Source organism: Anastrepha ludens, chromosome 3 (assembly GCF_028408465.1).
Source record: "Anastrepha ludens isolate Willacy chromosome 3, idAnaLude1.1, whole genome shotgun sequence".
NCBI lineage: Eukaryota > Metazoa > Arthropoda > Insecta > Diptera > Tephritidae > Anastrepha > Anastrepha ludens.
In genome coordinates, this window is record NC_071499.1 from 4,365,428 (window position 1) to 4,384,682 (window position 19,255).

A 19,255-nucleotide genomic window follows, 5' to 3' on the forward strand; every position below is an offset into this window, starting at 1 on the left:
AATAAATATGTATGAGGGCAGTCTCGTTATTTAGTAGTCACTCCTCGTATTCTTCATAAAAAGCGGAAGTTCATCCTTCGGCAGACAATATCAAACCCACGAGTCTTTACTGTGCCTTAAGACTATAGCTACTTCTATTTGTGGAAAACGCATACACCCAAATCGGATGTAAAGCCCTACACTATACTGTCCTGCATTAATTTTGCACCAGTCCAAAGACGGTTGTGAAACGCGTGTGGTAGATCTACTCGCTATTTCAGGCTGTCGCATTGTCGGATTAGAAAGTTGAAGTCGAAGCAGCTGAGTAAATACTGCAAAGGTGTTTCTTGTAATAATTTTTTAAAAACTCATCTGTTCTGCAAATATTTTTACTATTTTTTTTATCAGACAGCAACTGCCTGCGGCACCGTCGATTAAAATATTTTCGAGGACACTTGACCCATAAAGTACAATTTTTATTAGGATGCACACATCATACACACATACATATTCGTCATGCCTGTTTGTGTGTATATTTGTGTGTGTATGTGCCATTGCTCATGTAGAGAAATCGAAAAATTAAATTGAACCAATAGCGAAAGCAACAACTTTGTTGGCAAATACTGAAGGCATCGCACAATGGCTGTGCAAAATGGAGGCGAAAGTTGCAAAGGCGAAGGCAAAGGCAAAGGCAAAGCCATACAATATTTGTTCATATGCAATTACTAAAAGCTGTGCAAACACACACAACTGACAAACGTGGATATTTATAAAGCGTAAAGTGCACATTTTTATCTTTTGCGAGCAGAAAAAATGCCATAAAAAGTGGATGGCATAGAGACTAAAATCCGATGCAATGGCAGGAATGCAAACTGGCTCACCCTGAAAAATGCAGAGAAGATCGCCAGAGCAGAAGTGGAGAAGACGATCAAAGGGCGACAGACAAAGGCAACGAAGCGAGAAAAATTGTAGAGAAGGAGCAAAAGTGCAAAAAATGCAGGCAAAAGCAAAGATAGCGATCGAGGAGGTAGAGATAGGAATAGAAGTGAAGAAAACGAATTCGATAAACAAGAACACACATACACACATACACACATACATAAATACACACATACATACCCATATAGATATATAATAAGCAGTTGCAGGAGCAGCGGCTGGAGGTGACGAAGTCGACGCTGTTGTTGTGTGACGAGAAGCTGTAAGACAATGCTTCAGCTGACGAGTATAAAGCGCAGCAATTAGCAGCCGATACTCGGGCGAAGAACAGGAAGATGTAAGGATGGACAGACATCGCATAGAGAAGTACGAGTTTGCGGATATCTGCAGCAACAGCCGCATTCACGGCGAGGTGACCTACTTACAAAGCAGTGCCACGCGGTTGCTGGGAAACAATGAAAAAGCAATAATAACAATAACAATGCGTGCATGTATGTGCTTCCACATGCACTCACACATAAGCAGCAGTCGATGATGCGGCATGCGCGCACACTCATGCATGTAAGCGTGTGTGTGTGCGCGCACTTGTATGGTTGCTCGCTTGAGAGTGGGTCTAAACTCGTTGCCGGAGGCAAGGGGACTTGTTAAAATATTGACTTATTATGCTCATAAAATATTTGAAAACGTCAAGAACAACAACAACAACAACAACACGGACAAAACCAGCAATAACTGTAGCAATTATACAATTGTAGCAGCACGCAACACATGCAACACCAGCAACAGCCAGGCAAATCAAATAGACTGAATAAACAGCAGCAAAAACAATAAAAACAACAACTAGCAGCCACAATAAAATGAAATTATTCTGCAGTTTCAATTAAAATAACAAACTGTGGCAAGTAGCTTGAGTCCGTTGGGCGTTCGCTTTGCTGCATTTCAAAACTCGTTAAATGCATACTTGCCACACCCAACGTGCAACGCCCAAACGCTTCATTCCGCAAAGGCGGCAAAGTGAACAATTTTGCATTTGAGTTAATATAAACTCACACAATTACAAAGTTAGCTAAATACATGCATACACACACACACACACGCACACATATACATTTAGTTGTACATTTAGTTTATATGCAAGGAACTTTGTTTGTAACGCATGCGGCAAGCACAAGCGCACATGTGCCGCATGCAACCACAATGTCGGAAATTTGCTAACGATTATTATATGACGCTGGTGGCAGCTCAGTGGCAAAAAGTTTCCGCTTTGTGTCATGTTCAGTTGTTCACTTGCATGCCGGTTGTTGTTATTGTTGTTACTGCTAGCACACACTCACACACACACACACACACACACACAAAAAATCAGAGGCCAGCCTACTCGTTCGCTTGCCTCAAAGCCACAATTGCGTGCATATTTCCGCAATCTAAATTTGCAACAAACCAAAAACAAGCCATTTCCCCCCAACTGCCGCACCCCCATTGTCTTCGCCCACTTGCTGCTAACTTTTGTAAAGTTTAATGTCTCAATGCTGGCGAATACTTAAAATGCATTAGGCGCATCGAAGAGTTCGCATGACTGCGGCGTGGCGGCTGGGCCAGGGGGCAGGGGGCATAATTTCTTGTTATTCTGCAGTAAGTTTGCCAAAGTTATTTTTTGCCAATGTAACGGAACTTTGCGGTGAATGGGTAAACGTCGAACATTTAAACGCAACTAAAAATGTTTTTAGTCAAAAGTCGCACTAATGTCTCTCCCCCTGTCAACCCACCACCAAACCCCGCAACTACATAACTACAGGATCTAAGTTACCCACCAACAAGACAACAAGAAGCGACGGCAGTTTTCATGAGATTTTTTACATTTTTTTACAACTCAGCACTTGGCTGTGCAGAAACACTTGGAGGTGAAGTGAATTGTAGTGAATATTACACACAGCTGAAAAAGGTAGCTTTCGCGCCAGCCAACACAACAACATTACTTAATCACTATCATCAAACATTAGCTAGCAGCAGCAGCAAATAATAACTGTAATAATAAGCTCGCGAAATATTTACGCTGCACTCTGGCCCATTAGCGTTGCCGCATTGCCACACTTTCCCGGCAAATGCCATTGAGACAGGAAAATCAGTGCAGGCTGGCAATTCACGTCAACTCCTCGCCACTGTAGCGCTGTCATAAACAAAGAAAGCGACTAAATAAATTTTATTATAAACAAAAAATATAAAAAAGAAAAACAAAACCGCACCGAAAAAGGCAGGCCAAGTAAAAATGAATTACAAAAAAACAAAAAAAATAAAAAAATTGCGATGCAAATGAAGTATAGACACTGCAAAAGCGATACAAAAAGTGACTAGAAATCAGGAGAACTGCGGAGTAGCGTTGCACGGGGGGAGCAGCATAGAAAACCAAGGCAGCGCCCTAAGTAAATCGCAAAACTTTGGCCTGCAAGTACCGCACGTCGTCGGATCGGAGAGGATCGCAGCACGGAAATTTCAAATTTCAAATTTTAAATATATTCGTTTTATTAATTAGGTTGCCATTAAAGTTTGTTTTTGTGCAACGCAACAACAAAAACGCCAACAAAAGAGCAATCGCGACTGCATGCGTTTATGGTATGTCGGAAAGTTTCCCCAACCAGCCACATGACTGCGGCGAAAGAATATGAAATGCCAAGCGAATCGCCTGACTAAGAGGCGCGCAGGCTTCCAAGGCGGTGCAAGGCGCACGAGGTTCTGCCTTTGGCCATTTGCCGTTTGGTCTAATGTGACATAGATAGTATACTTACATACACATGGGCTCATACACACACACACACTCGTTTGTTGTTGGCACTATTTACATATTAAAATAAAGTAGCCGCATTGTGCTCGCATGCAACTTATAATGAATTGCATAAATAGTTTCGTACTCATACATACAGACATGCGAACACCGTGATAAACTGGCATAACAGTAAGCAAATTTTATAAATGCTTTCAAAGAATTTAATAAAGCAAAAGTTCGCTGCAGTTAAACTGATTTAGTGACTCTTTGTGTTGCTGTCAAGGGAAGGTCATTTTCGTAGTTGGGAATATTCTTCTTCTTGCTAAATCTTTATTGCCACTTAAAAAACTTTTGTCTAGCGGTATTTATGTTTTACTACTCTTGGCTTTTCTGCAGGTAGTAAAACTTAATTATTGCAAAGAAGAAGTTTTCTAATTCCATTCAATAGAAAATGGCGGATTTCGATAAGGGCACGCAATGGAAAATCGCGCGGAAAGAAATTCGACTGCTTATCTGGAATGCCTCTGATTTTTAAGTGCCTACTACTATTCTCTGCTTTCAATTCTAAGCTTATTTTAGTCGATGGCAGCAGGTGATGTGAATAATCGCTAGACGCTTGTGAGAGAACCAGAATTTTTTTTATAGAAAATCACAGTTCTGCTGGGGCTTCGAGTTGTGGTTGAAATGTGACGTAGAAATATTCTTTGTTCATCTCCGTTTATTAGATGATTAGCCGGGTTGCTTCCCCAGATAGTGATGAGCGTCTTGATGTTGTTCCTCAAATGCAGGGACCGACAGCTTTTGCGTCGCCTTCCAAATTCGCCAATTCTTCAAATCAGGTGCGGACAGGTTCTTGTAAACTCGATTTTTCTACTGTCTTCACAGCTGTTCTTGCTTTCGGAGCTCCTCACTGGTGCATCATCAGCCAAACCTTACTTTTAAGTCCTCGTTCCATTTCAGTATCTGTTCCCTAAGTGAAAGGGGCGAAATGTATTGCTTAGAACTGATCCCTGGACTCATATACTTCTGTTTAGTTTCAGTGAGAGCCTTGAGCTTCCGACGAAGGTAATCATTTCTGACATACTTAGCCCAATCTATTGGCATTAGAAGAGCTTTTGATAGGAATCTTTGAAATAATTTCAATATTAGAGTCGATAGCCGAAACTACAGTAAATTCAGGCCGGTTTAGAGTACTTGAGTAGAGTTAAAAGGTATGTCAGGCAGTTCAGATTATTATCGCAGATGATGAATGAAAGTGTTGGCTCATTTGCCAGTGTAGGTTTCTGATTTTTAATCCAAAAGACTTGGGATGATTCAATTTTTCATGTTAATCTATAAAAGTGCACTGCCAGGTGTCTTTTTTCGTAGCTTTGTGGAGTACTAAGTATCGTTTGAGTGTACGGATATCGAATAGGTATCTCGAGGGAGAGTAAAAAATACCAGGAATTGTTTGATTAGACGTGATACATCAAGTTTTTAGCGAGAGCGCCATTTATGATTCTGCTAGCATTTCTGACTCTGGCTTGTGGTAATCTGTGAACTTTCATAGCATTCAAACTGCTGTGTGCCATAAATGTGTAACGAAAAAGCCAGAATTGAAGGGAAAATACTGAAAAAATGAACCAATAAAACGGAAGAACAACGCGCTAAAATTATTGAAGCTTATTATTAAGAATGGCGAAATAGCAAAATAGGCAATTTTTAGACCAAAAACTGGACGATCTGTTAAGAATATTGCTGGTGCAGCGCAAATTGTAGCTAAACAACCTTTAACATCGCTACCTCGACGTAGTGGACATTTATTGTAAATGATATTATTTCTCAGATAAAATAGCTAAGAGCTATATTTTGAATAAAAATAGTAAAACGAAAAAGAATTTAAATTTTTGACAGTTTTACTTTAGATGGAGAGACCAGACGAAATGCAAAATCAGCAGAACGTTATGGCCCACCTACAACCTCAAGCAATCGTCGACATTAATAAACATGAAACGACGGGACACCTGTAGACTTACGGCAGTCATAACTGGCTTCTGGTCTATCGGAGAACAAGCCGCCAAAATGGGCATCCCCTACAACACATACTGTCACAGTTGTAGACACCGGGAGAAAAAAGAAACAATCTTCCATTTTCTCTGTGAATGCCCTGCCCTATGGAAGGACAGAATGTCAACCCTGGGCAAGCCGCTGTTCGAGAGTCTCGAGCAGCTGTCTGGCTTAGACGTCAACAACCTAATAAGGTTCCTAAACCGCACAGACTGGATATAGTCCTGCTGTAAATTACTGTTAAACAATTTGGTAACGAGGATGTGGCAACAAAATGGTGCGGAAGCGCTAGTTGGATTCTGGATGAATCACCACTCTAACCAACCAACCAACTTTAAAACAACCATTAGGCGCGTCTTTTGAAAGACCCTTTACGTCTGCATATATACAACTGATTGTAATCACAAATTATCATGAAGGAAAATCGCATATATGTACATATACAAGGTGGCGCAAAATTAATCATCCTATCTGAAGATTTATAATTTATGCAAATGACTGCAGTATGCAAACAGACAAGCAATGGAGCACCTAAAGGTCGAAATAAAGATTTCCATCTCTCAAAATCATTTTTTTTTTGTAATAAAAAAGTTATGATTAACCTCCAAAGTGAGAGTGAATAAGTCAATATCAAGTCAAGTCCTTGATCTTCTTGTGTTTGTGACTTGGTTTTGAAGTATTAGCACCACTTATTTTTAGTTTTCTTGATTCACATTTTATTCAAACGTTTTGTTCACCACTTAAAATTTTCTAAGTTTTGATAAAATTATTTTTCTGAATTTTTCTAAACTTATTTTTCGGAATTAATTTTTCTGAATTTTTCTAAATTAATTTGTCTGAATTTTTCTAAATTTATTTTTTTAATCTATTTTTCTGAATTTTTCTAAATTAATTTTTTTAATTCTTTTAAAATCTAATTATTTTTCTGAATTTTTCTAAATTTACTTTTCTGAATGCATGAATGAAACTTACGTTACTGAATTTTTTGAAACTTATTTTTTTAAACTTTTTAAATTTATCTTTCAAAGTTTTTCTACATTTATTTTTCTGAATTTTTCTTATTTTTTCGAGGTTTTTTAAATTTACTTTTGTAAAATTTTCTAAACTCATTTTTCTAAATTTTTTTTAATTTATCATTTTCTGATTTTTTCTAATTTTATTTTTCCGATATTTTTTAAATTTATTTTTCTGAATTTTTCAAAATTTTTTTTTCTAAGTTTATTTTTCGGAAGTTCTTTAAATTAACTGTTCTGAAATTTTCTAAATTTATTTTCCTGAATTTTTCTAAATTTATTTTTCTGAATTTTTCTAAATTTATTTATTTTTTTTTTTGAATTCCTCTAAATTTATTTTTCTGAATTTTCTTAGTTTATTTTTCTGTATTTTTCTAAATTTACTTTTCTGAATTTTTCTAAATTTATTTTCTAAATTTTTCTAAGCATTTTTTTTTTATTTCTCAAAATTTATTTTTTTGAATCTTTTTATAAATATTTTTCTGAATTTTTTTAAATTTATTTTTCTGAATTTTTTATATTTATTTTTTTGTATTTTTCTAAATGTACTTTTTTGAATTTTTCTAAATTTATTATCTAAATTTTTCTAAACTTTTTTTTTATTTTCCAAAGTTTATTTTTCTGAATCTTTTTATAAGTATTTTTCTGAATTTTTCTAAATTTATTTTTCTGAATTTATTTTCTGAAATTTCCTAAATTTATTTTTCTGAATTTTTCTAAATGAATTTTATTTTTAATTTTTCTAAATTGATTTTTCTGAATCTTTCTATATTTATTTTTCTGATTTTGTTTTTAATTTATTTTTCGGAATTTTTCTAAACTTACTTTTTTTATTTTTCTAAATTAATTTTTCTGAATTTTTATAATTTTTTTTTTTTGAATTTATTTGAAAACTGTCACCGCTCTAGTATTATTTTCCGACCAGTTTTTAAGGTTGTGTTGTAGCTTTCACGTGAACAAAATTGTTTGTGGGTTTGTGAGCTCATTTTGTTGGTAGTTTATTGGGGGTGTCTACTAATATATTAACTTAAATATGCGTTGCACTTATTTTTTCACAATGCAGTCATTTTGATCGCTTTTTGGCATTAAAAGTATAAAGATACTAAGTTTTAGCCTTTCTTTTGTTAAGCCCAAACTTAGTTTTCTTCGAATGTTTCTTAACTGATGCTTTAAAATATTAACCAATCCTTCCACGGAAATTGAAAATCAACAATTAAATAATTTTCTTTAATTTCTCCACCCTGCGCCAATATAATAAGTCACAATAATTCAGTTTAACACAAACAATAGCAAACAAAAAAACAACAAAACAAAATATGTCACAATTGTTAAAAGAAATCTGCAAGTTTTCTATTTATGCAGTTGCCAACTTTATTTTGCTCTTCCAATTTGTTCGTTTGGAAAAAAGTAAAGCTAATTGTGAAGTAGTTCTATGGCATTGGTATTGAATGCAAAATAAACTAGGAGACTGTATGAAAAGGCCTGCACTAAATTGTAAAAAGTTTTGCATGTGCAACACACAACAACAACAATCATTACACTACTGCTGATTAACAACTTGTCGAAAAAATGAAATAAATCAGCGAAAAAAGCGCCGTCAATTGCAGTGTCAGCAGCACTCTGTGAAACAGCAAGCCTGCCTACCTACTTATGCAAAAATAGCGCAGAGTGAAGAAAACATTTTTCAAATAAAAGCGAACAAGTCATGATATTGTACACCCATACACACCCGTTCACACACAACACAGGAAGCCTGAAGACATTACACAAAGTACTAAAAAATAATACAATGCGAGATGGGACAACATTTAATTTGCTAAATAGTAAAATAAATGCACAACAATTGCACGAGGGGAGGAGGTGGGGTGAAGTGGCGGCATTGTAGCAGCAAACGGCGGCCTAACAATATAAGAGGCAGCAAAGGGCCGCGTCTTGGACAATGGCAACAACAGAAATGGCCACCGTAGCGAAAACTTTTTTGGCACTAAAAGTGAACACTGCCGCCCTTGTTGCGTTCGCCTTACGATTACAGTTACAGTTATATGGAACAAAAAACAAACAAGCGCCCGAAATATTTGTAGACTTTGCCAAGCAAACAGTGGCCGCTGTGCACGCAGAAGGCAACATTGCGCGGAGTTAGACAAAAACGCAGGTTTGGACCTCTGTGCGCTAGTTCTTTCAAGGATTAAATAATTCAAAAAAATATGTATATCAATTTAGACCTAACTCAAGTACTAATTTTGGTTCATACAAACCTCGAAGAGTTTCAAAGAAAGTTGCATTTAATATTCAAAAATAAATTTGTAACAATCATCCGTATTTTCATTTCATTTTCTGTCATTTTGTGCCACTGTCACTTCGCTCGACATTCCAATGAGACCTCTTTTCTGCCCAGCTACCGGTTTGGACTCGCGTTTGGCGCTTAGAGTGAGCGGAAGATTGGAATGGAGTGACTAAAAAGTGGATAAAGTATCCACTCGGCGCATAAATATTTAATTAACTGCTGCATTATTTTAATTAGGTTTAAACTGCAATACGGCAGCGCAAGGCGCACTCGACAAGCACTAGTGCCCTCTTCCCACTTCTCGCTGCCCAGTAGGCGCAAACAACTGATGCGCTGGTTGTAGTGCCGTAATTTAGCATAAAAGCATTTGAACTAAAGCTCTAAAATGCCTTAAAATATACAATAAAATCAAAAGGCGTAAACAACAAAAACAAACGTCATATAATGGCAAACGCAATAGTGGCACTTAAGTCTCAAACTGTCACACCCCACAACAAAATGACTACTAACAGCGCACCCGACGAAGGCAGAAAGTTAGTTGAATTTATGTCGCCTTGCAAAGTGGCTTGTTTTGCGCGCTATTGTTGTTTGTGTCGCTGTTCTTTTTATTTCATTTTTTTAATTTTTCCCTTAATTGGAGTACCAGCGCAAGTAGTTGGCCAACGAAAATAAAACTGAAATTGTAAAGCGACACTTCGCTAAATTCAAAGCCATTGTTTTCCATCGCCAACTGAGCTGAGCCGAGTAGATTTTGTTTTGCTAATTTTCACACTACTAATTTCACAAAAACGTATGCAGTTTGGCGGTGTTGTGGTAGAAAATGTGTGCAATGAAATAAATTTAATTAAAAAAAATCTAGAAAAATCCTAGTACAAAAATTTGTATTCTCTAATTACTTACGTGAAAAATAACAGTTGACAAGAGACTTTCCCACGCCACGCAGGAAGACAGGTTCAAAGAGGTTCGCGTAACTGGAACTACCCGTATTTATATCCGGCCAAGGACTGTGACTTCAGCAGCATTCCTCGTATATGCACGGGGAACGTTTATGCTGCTACAACTCGAAGGCTATTTATTTTGAATTTAGCTGCTTTCTTTTTGTGTCGGTTGTTCAGCATTACAACAGCAGTCTAATCAGAGAATTTGCCAAGAATCGGTGCCCAAAAGGATGATGACCGCGTTTTATTTATTTTTTTTTTTTGGAAATTCCAGTAGTTGCCAACAACCACGGGTTTCCTTTTTAATTTAATTTAAGTCTACCCAACCTTCAAAGAAATCTGAGTAGATCTTGTGGTGCCAAGAAGACAAGGTGGTCGCCTGATGCGTGCGAAGGCCGGGCGGACGCACATAAAGTGATCCGCCATCTCATCCTCCTCTCCACATGCTAGGCAAAGTGCACTGTCTGAGATGCCTACCTTTTCCATGTGCTTCGCCTATAGAAAGTCTCATCAGTCCAACCAGCCGCCCCCTACAGTTCCTTTCGCTTAATGACAGAAGGATCTGCGACAATCGGTCGGGCATGGCAGGTAACATAAGTTTTGCCCATGTGTAGCTGCTCTCAGCCTGCCAAGCTCGCTTGTGGGTTGAAGTAACCCCTTTGCTAACCGTGGCTTTGATGGCTGCAGAAGGGAGTGGCAGAACGGACTCTGTGCCAATGAAGTTGTTCACGCTCATTTTCCGAGTATGACCACAATTGAGCCACTGGCAGCACCACACTGCATCGCTTTCCTGATGGAATGGAGTCAACGGGAATGGAGAGAAACAATGTATCGAAGTCCATGCTTTCTCTGTAGTCCAATGCCGGACAGGGTCCGCACCAATTGCCATTATGTTTCAGCCTGCATATGGCCTTCAAGGCCTCTCCTAGGATGAAAACATCAAGTGGTGTCAGACTAACCGTCTCATGCCAGGCCTATTTACGGTGTTATTTTTGATTAAAAAAGTTTGATTTTTTTTATTATATTTTTGGGATAGCAGAAAATCGCCAAGCATACCAAAATACATACAAACTTTGTATCTGTCAAAAACATACTAAGGGCGCCATATATCAGTCGAAACTCATCCTCCTATTTGTGAGGTGCTTCTTGAGGCAAAGGGACAGTTTTATGCCGCCTCCGAACGACAGATGGTTTTTATGAACAGCTTTTTCGTGGCCTCCCGAGGGGCGACCAATCTGAGAAAAAACGTTTTCCTTCATTTGGCGCTTCCTGACCGTAGATATGGTACCCTCAACCCTAAGTAAAACTAGATTTCACTTAACTGTACAGAGCACAGCGCTTTATGTACCGATCTTACTGAATTTTCGGACACTTTACTCGAATGGGCATAGCAAAGAGGAATTTAGCAAATTCAGATTTCTGTTTCCATCTCGGGGGAAAATATATACTTTATCTTATCCTTCTAGTTAAAAAATGTCTGTTGTAGATAGTTCTTGTGTACTTACATACATACATATGTATATATGTGCGTACGTATGTGCCTTTATGCCTAGCACGGAAATATTCGTATTAAGCAATTGACTTACAAATTTACTTGTGATATGATGAAAAAACGTAAAGTAAAAACAAAAAATAATAATAAATAATAAATGTAAAATAATTCAAAAGAAATCTCGCGCAGCTGTCCCACTTTCTATAGATCATAAACTTTAATTTATAATCACAAATAAATTCCAAAGGCCAAGATGTAGCAAAACAATTCAGCGAAATATGCCGTGAGCACTTGACTGCAATCACACGCATTGGCGCATGTGAGTGTGTGTGTGTGAATATACGAGTGCATGATGCCACTGCGCTGGTGTGCGTGCACGTGCGCGCCTATTTACAAATATATACTAAGCCAGATTTTGCAATCGACAGTTGCGGCTGACCTCATTTTCCCAAACTGGCAACAGAGCATGCACCAACCAAGCAACATCTGCCGCCACCACCGCCACCCCTCTCGTCGCCTTCTACCCGCTCGGTGATATCTCCTTCGGTGATCGTTCATCGAAGCAGTAAAAATAGAAACGATCCTGTGCTGTGAAAAATGCATTAAATAGCAAAATGTAAAGGCGAAATATAAACGCACTTACACATACACACAGCACGATTACATACACACACACTAGTGAAACAAAATAAACGGCGATGACTTGTTAATATCGCAGCCACAAGGGATTTTTTTTATTTTGCTATTCTTTTTTTTTGTTTTTGTTTTTGTTTCAATATTATCTGTGCAGAACTTGTAAAATGCGCGTAATTTGCGAGGTGGGGAAGAGGTCGGGGCAACAGAAAACAGTTGGGAGAAATGCACAACTAAAGTAAAAACTGAGTAGCTGCGCAAATAGATAGAAGCTGCAGCTAAGAGCAGACACTCGAAGAGCAACAAGTTCGGCGAAATGTTTCGAGTGTTTCGTGTCATTCGTGCGTAGTTCGTCTCCAGCGCTCATCACCCCGGCAGTGGTGCAGCACAGCAACTTGGCAACACTGCGCGCGATTGGTGCTATTGCTTGTTGTTGTTGCTATTGATGTTGCCTTTATTTGTTATACATTCACACGCACACACACACGCGCATACTCATTTTTTATTGTTTTTATTATTTTTATTGATGGTTGACCTAATTTCTAGATGCAGCGCAATGGTGGCGATCGCTTTTCAAGTGCGCCATTGTTGTTGCTGCTGCTTATGCGGTCCAATCGCATATGCGGTAGTTGTTGCTACTCTGCTGCGGCTGCGATGGGTCCGATTACTGCGCTGCTGTTGCTGCAAAGTCAAAGGGCCTGTGCAAATGTGTGGCATACAAACGCAACGCACACAAACACACGCACAAACTTTACTGCAGGCAGGCTTAGGTTGTGCACAGCAACTGCAACAAAAGCAATAGCACTTTCAGCTGGCCATAACAATAGCCAATCACTCATTGCGCAAACCAGCGTACACACTTTACTGTTTGTGCGCCTGCCGTGTGAGCCTTCGCTGCTCCACTGCCTGTCCGTCGATTGCTGGCTATGCTCCGCTCTTGCCGTTGTGCCCCGCTTTGGGCTGGCCATGTTAGCAATAACAAAGTCAGTTAACAAAGTATATTAATGATATCACACGCACACAAATACAGTGAAAAAGCAATTTAACGTGCGTGTGTGTGTGGATGTGTCTGATTTTAAATAAACAAGCCACGCACAAATCGGGCACTTCAACTCGCTTTTGTTGCTGCGCCGTGACCATGAAGTCGCACAGCCGAACGCGCGAACGCACACACACACACACGCACATACTTATAGATTTCAAAATCACTTCAAACCTACAGAAATGCATTGAAGCGAGTATTTGCACAGATTTACAAAGCCTTGCAGGCCGTACAGGCACACAATGAAATTATATTAAACTACTACAATCAGCTATACATACACACATGTTTTTTTTGTTTTTGTACATTTGTGCACTGTGAGTTTTATTGTGCATTGCATTCCTCAACGCATTTGCCAACTTCAAATCGGAGCTGCTGACATTTTAAATGACGAATAGTGAAGGTTGCGCCACAAAGCGAAAAAAATCTCAATAAAATAATGCAAACAGGAAAGTTGTTAATTTCGAAGATAAATGGTGTGCGACTGAGATAACGCGATAGAGCCATACGTTAGTACGTGAATACTAGGCTGTTCAATAAGTTTTGCGGTTCGATAAGAAAAACATAATTTTATGATTTGCAAAACACTTTTTTATGCAGTAACAGGAGTTATTTCAATGAGATTTCAATTTATGAATTCCTTTCCTGAAGTGAGAATCTAGAAGGGCTGCAAAATATGCTTCCACAGCTGCTATGGCCACAACATTTGATAAAAAACGCTTTCCACGCATGCCTTTTTTTTAGGTCTGGATACAGATGAAAGTTGCTAGGGGCCAAATTGGGTGAATACAGTGGAACAGTGAATACAATTCGAACTTTAATTCGTGGATTTTAGCCACTGTTTAAATGCGCTAGCGACACGGTACATTACCCTCATACAAAATAATTTCTTTCTTTTGCAAACTGCTTATTTTTTCACGAATTTTATCATTCAGCTTGTCTAAAAGGTTACAATAATATTCAGAATTTATTGCTTTACCACTTTGCTAGTAATCCACAAGCAAAATTCCTTTCGCATCCTTTTTGACCGATTTCTGGACACGAACTCGTTTCGCAGGCGAAGAACCAGGTTCGCACCATTCTTTAGCCTCTTGTTTAAATTCGGCGTCATGGTGATAGACCCAAGTCTCATCCTTGGTGGTGAAACGATACACGAAATGTTGCTGAGAAAGTCGCATTCGAATATATTTTTGTTCCATTGCTAGCGAATGCAGCACCCGTTGTGCACACAGCTTTCTGAAACCCAAATGAAAAATTTTGGAATTTGAAAAGTCGAGCCAAAAACCATCGAGAGATTTGGTAACACTTAGGCTAGAAAGTCCATTGTATTTAAAGCTCTGGAAAGTGAAAGGATAGATAGTCAAGGAAGAAAAGAGAGAAGTAACAGAAGGAAAAATATAGGATGGAATAAAGAAATAGAGGTAGTTAGATCGGTGAGAGTTTTCCAGATTCTTTGGTAAATCTGAAAATATCCTCCAGTTGGAGAGAACGAAATTCGTAGCTTTGCTCTAGCAAAGGCAGGACACACACAGACCAAATGCTCAATACTAACTGCCTCCTCTAGGTAAGACAGGCAAATTGGATCGTCAATTATTCCAATGGCGGTAATATGGATCGTGTCCTGTAATTATACCGATCATCAACCGAACGTCTTTTCTTTCAAGTTGTAGAAAAAAGTCCGACAGTCTTCTATTCGGGCTTGCCACAAAACACTTTGCAATTCCGTAGCGTTCTTGACCGGACTATCGAACCCCAATACTTCAGTCAAAATATTTTGCTCACACTGCCCAATAAGAAGCCCTACTAAATCTCTTTCACTCACTCGACGATTTTTCAATACGATGTTCTGTATTTTTTTATGATTTCTGATGTTGTTGCTGCTTTAGACGTCCTTGACGTGGATTGTGTTTAATGCTTGTGCGACCACGTTTGAATTTTGCAACTCATTTTTGTACGTTACTCATTGATAGCGAAAAGTCCCTTTGCTTTTAAGCCCTCCAAAAATAAAAATTGAACCATTGTATAATACTTGATTTGTTCCATTGTCAAAAATACAGTGACACGTCGATGCTAAATGGCTTTTAAACAATGAGTGAATTGACAGATTGAAATGAAGAGTGTACCAACATAAGAAACCAAACAAAAATAAATGAGGGCTAGTAGCAATCCCTTCGCTTATCGAACCGCAAATCGTATTGAACTACCTCGGGCATTAGTAGGTGCATATGTAGAACTATTTCAAGGAGTTTCACTAACCTTCATTACTGAAGAGTAATCAAATTTTTTGGACTTAATAAAAACTCCATTTCTTTCCTTTTCTTAGTTGAACTTATATTATTTTTTTTAATACCTTGAAAAGCTATTAGAAAGTCTTACAAGCATTTTATGACAGAGAGTAGAATTTCATTAGCTCAGAATGCTAGTTCTGCTTTTGATTGTTATTGTTTACTTATAGAGTTCAGTCCCATTTCCACGTCAGTCGGTTCCACGTTACCGGAATGACCCGGATTTTTATTCGGCCAAGCGCTTGTTACTCCAGCATCGTTCCCCGTACATATGTGGGGAATGTTTATGCTGCTACAACAACAACGACAAGGAACTCAATACCCTAGCATTCGTATTTAATAAAACTTCCGCAAACATCATTCAAAATATTCTTTAACTTTAATATTCCAATACTTATACAAAATTTCATACTTTACACTGAATATCAACTCATTTGTTTTCCTTCCTTTACTTTTGCAGAGCACACCTTGCAAACATCCAGTAATTCTACTGCAAGATGTAAATTTTCTCGATCTACATTCGCTGGTTGAATTCATTTATCACGGCGAGGTGAATGTGCACCAAAAGTCCTTGCAGTCCTTCCTTAAAACGGCAGAGGTACTTCGAGTCTCGGGTCTCACACAGCAACAGGCCGAGGAAACTCATAGTGTAAGTTTCCATACTGTCAATTATATAGAAATTTCTGCTAATTTAGGATACTTCCGCTTTTCTACAGCAATTAGCTCAAATACAAAATCTGGCAAATGCGGCCAACGCCACACGCCCTCCTCACAACACACACCACAATGCCCTGCACGAAGAGTCGGTGCTGTATTCGCGCAGCAGTGGCTCACCCCCACCACCACCTCCATCCCAACAACTGCCATTGGCCTCCACACACATTAACAGCCAACTGTTTAAGCGCAGCATGGCTATGCTCCGACGCGAACGGAACAATTCCACACCATCGGCTGAGGACTCGAATAATGCTATGAAACGTCTACGCGGACCCGATAACGGTTTGCCGTCGAGCAGTAATAATAGCCCCGAAATCGTGCACCAACGCAGCTCATCCCCGCAATTGACACCTGCCGATTTCTCAACCATCAAACACAACAATAACAATACACCGCCTCTGAAGGAAGAGAAACGTAAGTGCTTGTTAAAGTGATGGAGTAAACAAAATTTCTTCTATTCATTTATTTGCGCTGTTATTAATAAAAAAAATCACGTTTAGGTAACGGACCCTCTGGCAATGGTAATAACGGGAATGCTAATAGCGACACTGGCAATGGCAATGGCATCGCCAATAGCGACAAGGTCAGCGGCAGTTTAACATCATCGCCGCTGACACGCACTGCTGACGACGTCAAATCGGAACCCATGGAGCTGGTCTGCTCGAATAACAATCCGACAGTGGTCGATGAGCACAGCAACGACTCCACTGGCGAACATGAGGCGAATCGATCGAGCAGCGGCGATGGCGGCAAAGGTTCATTGAGGTAAGCCACATAAATGAGTGAGACATTGATTTTTGCGATGTAAGCTTAACGAAATTGTGTACAGCAGTTCGGGAAACGATGAGGAGATCGATAACAATATGCCACCGCATCCTCCACCGTCATATATGATGTCACCGGCAGAGAGCAAGTTATTTCCCCCGGGGCCCTTCAATTTCCCCATGAGCGGTCTAGATCCTGCCGCGTTAGCTGGTGAGTGTACTTGAAATGAAAGTTTAGATGGCAAAGCCCTGGCAGTGAAAGCTCCTCACAATACGTATATTTTGATTCTCACTTTTTACTTTATGCAAATACATCACTAATGTGCTCACTAATTGTTGGTACTAGCATCAAGCGTATGTTAGCATCGTGTGTGCTTTTATGGTGAAAGCTCAAGTATTTGTTTCTTAACGGTTCCTTGTGCTTTTAGGCATCATGTAAGCTTTTATGATGAAAGCTCAAGTATTTGTTACTTAACAGTTCCTTGTGCTTTTAGGCATCATGTGAGATTTTATGATGAAAGCTCAAACATTTGTTACTTCACAGCTCGTTTCATTTGACGAAAGCTCAAAAGTATGTTTTTTGTTTATATAAAATATGAGCTTTCACGCGCATGAATTTGAATGTGAAAGCTCACGCCTGTGTTGTGAAGAGCTTTTACTTATGACAAGGAACATTTTTGCTCGCGACTTTTGCAACGATTTTACAAATGTCTTTTCAATTGCAGGTTTTAACTCGCAACTACAGTCTGCCGCCGAATTATCAGTTTCTCCGCAAGGTGAGTACGCCGCTTCCATACATACTTCTATTCGCTCTTTCCGAACATTTCAATTCAAATCAATTCAAATTCATTCCTTTACATTCTTACATCAAATGCAAGTATTTTCCTAATTTAATTATTTTTTATTACATTTATAACTACGGAAAATTTTTAATCAAAAATCAGTACTCCATAACATTCTTTTACATGAAAATTATAATAATTTCTCTACTGATTAATTTTTTTTTGTCAATTTATTTAACTTTTGGTTTATTTATTTAAAATAATTTAAACCGATTTCACTAGGCAATTAAAAATCAAAAAGGGAAAGCAAAATCTAAACCATAAATCCATAGATAACCAAGCTCCTTGAAAAGCAAAAACAAAAAATAAAATTTAATTTTTTATAAAAGAAAAAAAAAGAAAAAATAGTTAAATGCCAAGGACGCAGTGGAATAAGAAGTGATTTTATTTATTAATTTTTCTAAATTGGAAGGCGTTAGTGGATGGCGCCCATGCGTCTCATCAATGCACCAATTCATGCCGTACACAGGTTTCTCATTTGATTTCCAACCGCACATCTCCTAACATTCAATACTAATTTAATAGCCGATAATGCAAATTCGTCTAACGCAAATCATTGTCTTGGTGTTCAAATTTTTTCCAACTTAATTTTTATACACACACATACATTTATGCAATTGTAAATGTATTTTAATTCCTTCAACACAATCACATCTCATATGCGAGACTCATCGTCATCGTCATTTAATGCACCGCTTCTGGAAGCACTGCGTTCACTGGCATTTATAACTCAATTTCGAGCACTTTTAACAAGAAAGCGTATTTCTTTCTTTTTGTTGTTGGTTTGAAAAACAAACTCATTTTAACAACTAAGTATTTTGTTGATGAAAATAGATTTACATAAGCAGTAGGAAATTTCTTTCTTATTTGATTGTTTCGATGGTAAATACTCATTTCATTTGTATCCCCTCCATAAGTGCAGCAGTAAAGGACCATAAAGAATCGAATGAAATGCTATTCGAAAAGTAACAACAAAGCTGACGAAGAAAAAAGAAACAGAAGAAGCAGAAGAAGGGAACGGAAAGGCAGCTGAAAGCGCGCTAAAATCAGTTAAAATCTCCCACCGCAAAACCGATTAGCGCTGGCACACCCAGTTAGTTGTTTTGTGTTAGTGTTAGTGTTAGAAAATTATTAACCAGTTTTTCGCATTATAATAACAAAATCAAACGCCATGCCACATTGTTGGTGGCAACAACTAGCAAACACTTCACTTTTACAATCTCAGCAGCTATCAACTGCGCCAGGCGCCCAGCTCCAACACACACGCATGCCTTGGCTCCAACTATGTGCTAAGCCACATGCCGCATCAATTATTTAGCGCACATTTTCCACACATCACTCGCTCGTACGAACTGCTGTCAGGCAGCCGGGCCGATTGTCAAGAGGGCACAGGTTGATGGCACAATGGAGCAGGCCGTCCATGTCTGATGGCTGTTGCCTGCCATCCCTTGCTCTTGAGTGTGTGGAGAAATTTTAATTGATGCCTTTATGTTGCGGCCGACCTCAACAATTTGCTGCGC

The 19,255-nt window shown here is 38.6% G+C and overlaps 1 protein-coding gene across 3 annotated transcripts in view; it reads left to right on the forward strand.

The window, feature by feature from the left end:
* LOC128856879 (broad-complex core protein isoforms 1/2/3/4/5) overlaps positions 1 to 19,255 on the forward strand; it is a 93,153-nt gene that overhangs the window by 40,343 nt on the left and 33,555 nt on the right. For all 3 annotated transcript variants that reach the window (XM_054092298.1, XM_054092299.1, XM_054092297.1), the window contains exons 3-7: positions 15,873 to 16,061; positions 16,129 to 16,543; positions 16,630 to 16,894; positions 16,962 to 17,104; positions 17,619 to 17,669. In XM_054092298.1, the coding sequence (XP_053948273.1) occupies positions 15,873 to 16,061; positions 16,129 to 16,543; positions 16,630 to 16,894; positions 16,962 to 17,104; positions 17,619 to 17,669 (1,063 nt within the window). The remainder of the gene's footprint in view (positions 1 to 15,872; positions 16,062 to 16,128; positions 16,544 to 16,629; positions 16,895 to 16,961; positions 17,105 to 17,618; positions 17,670 to 19,255) is intronic.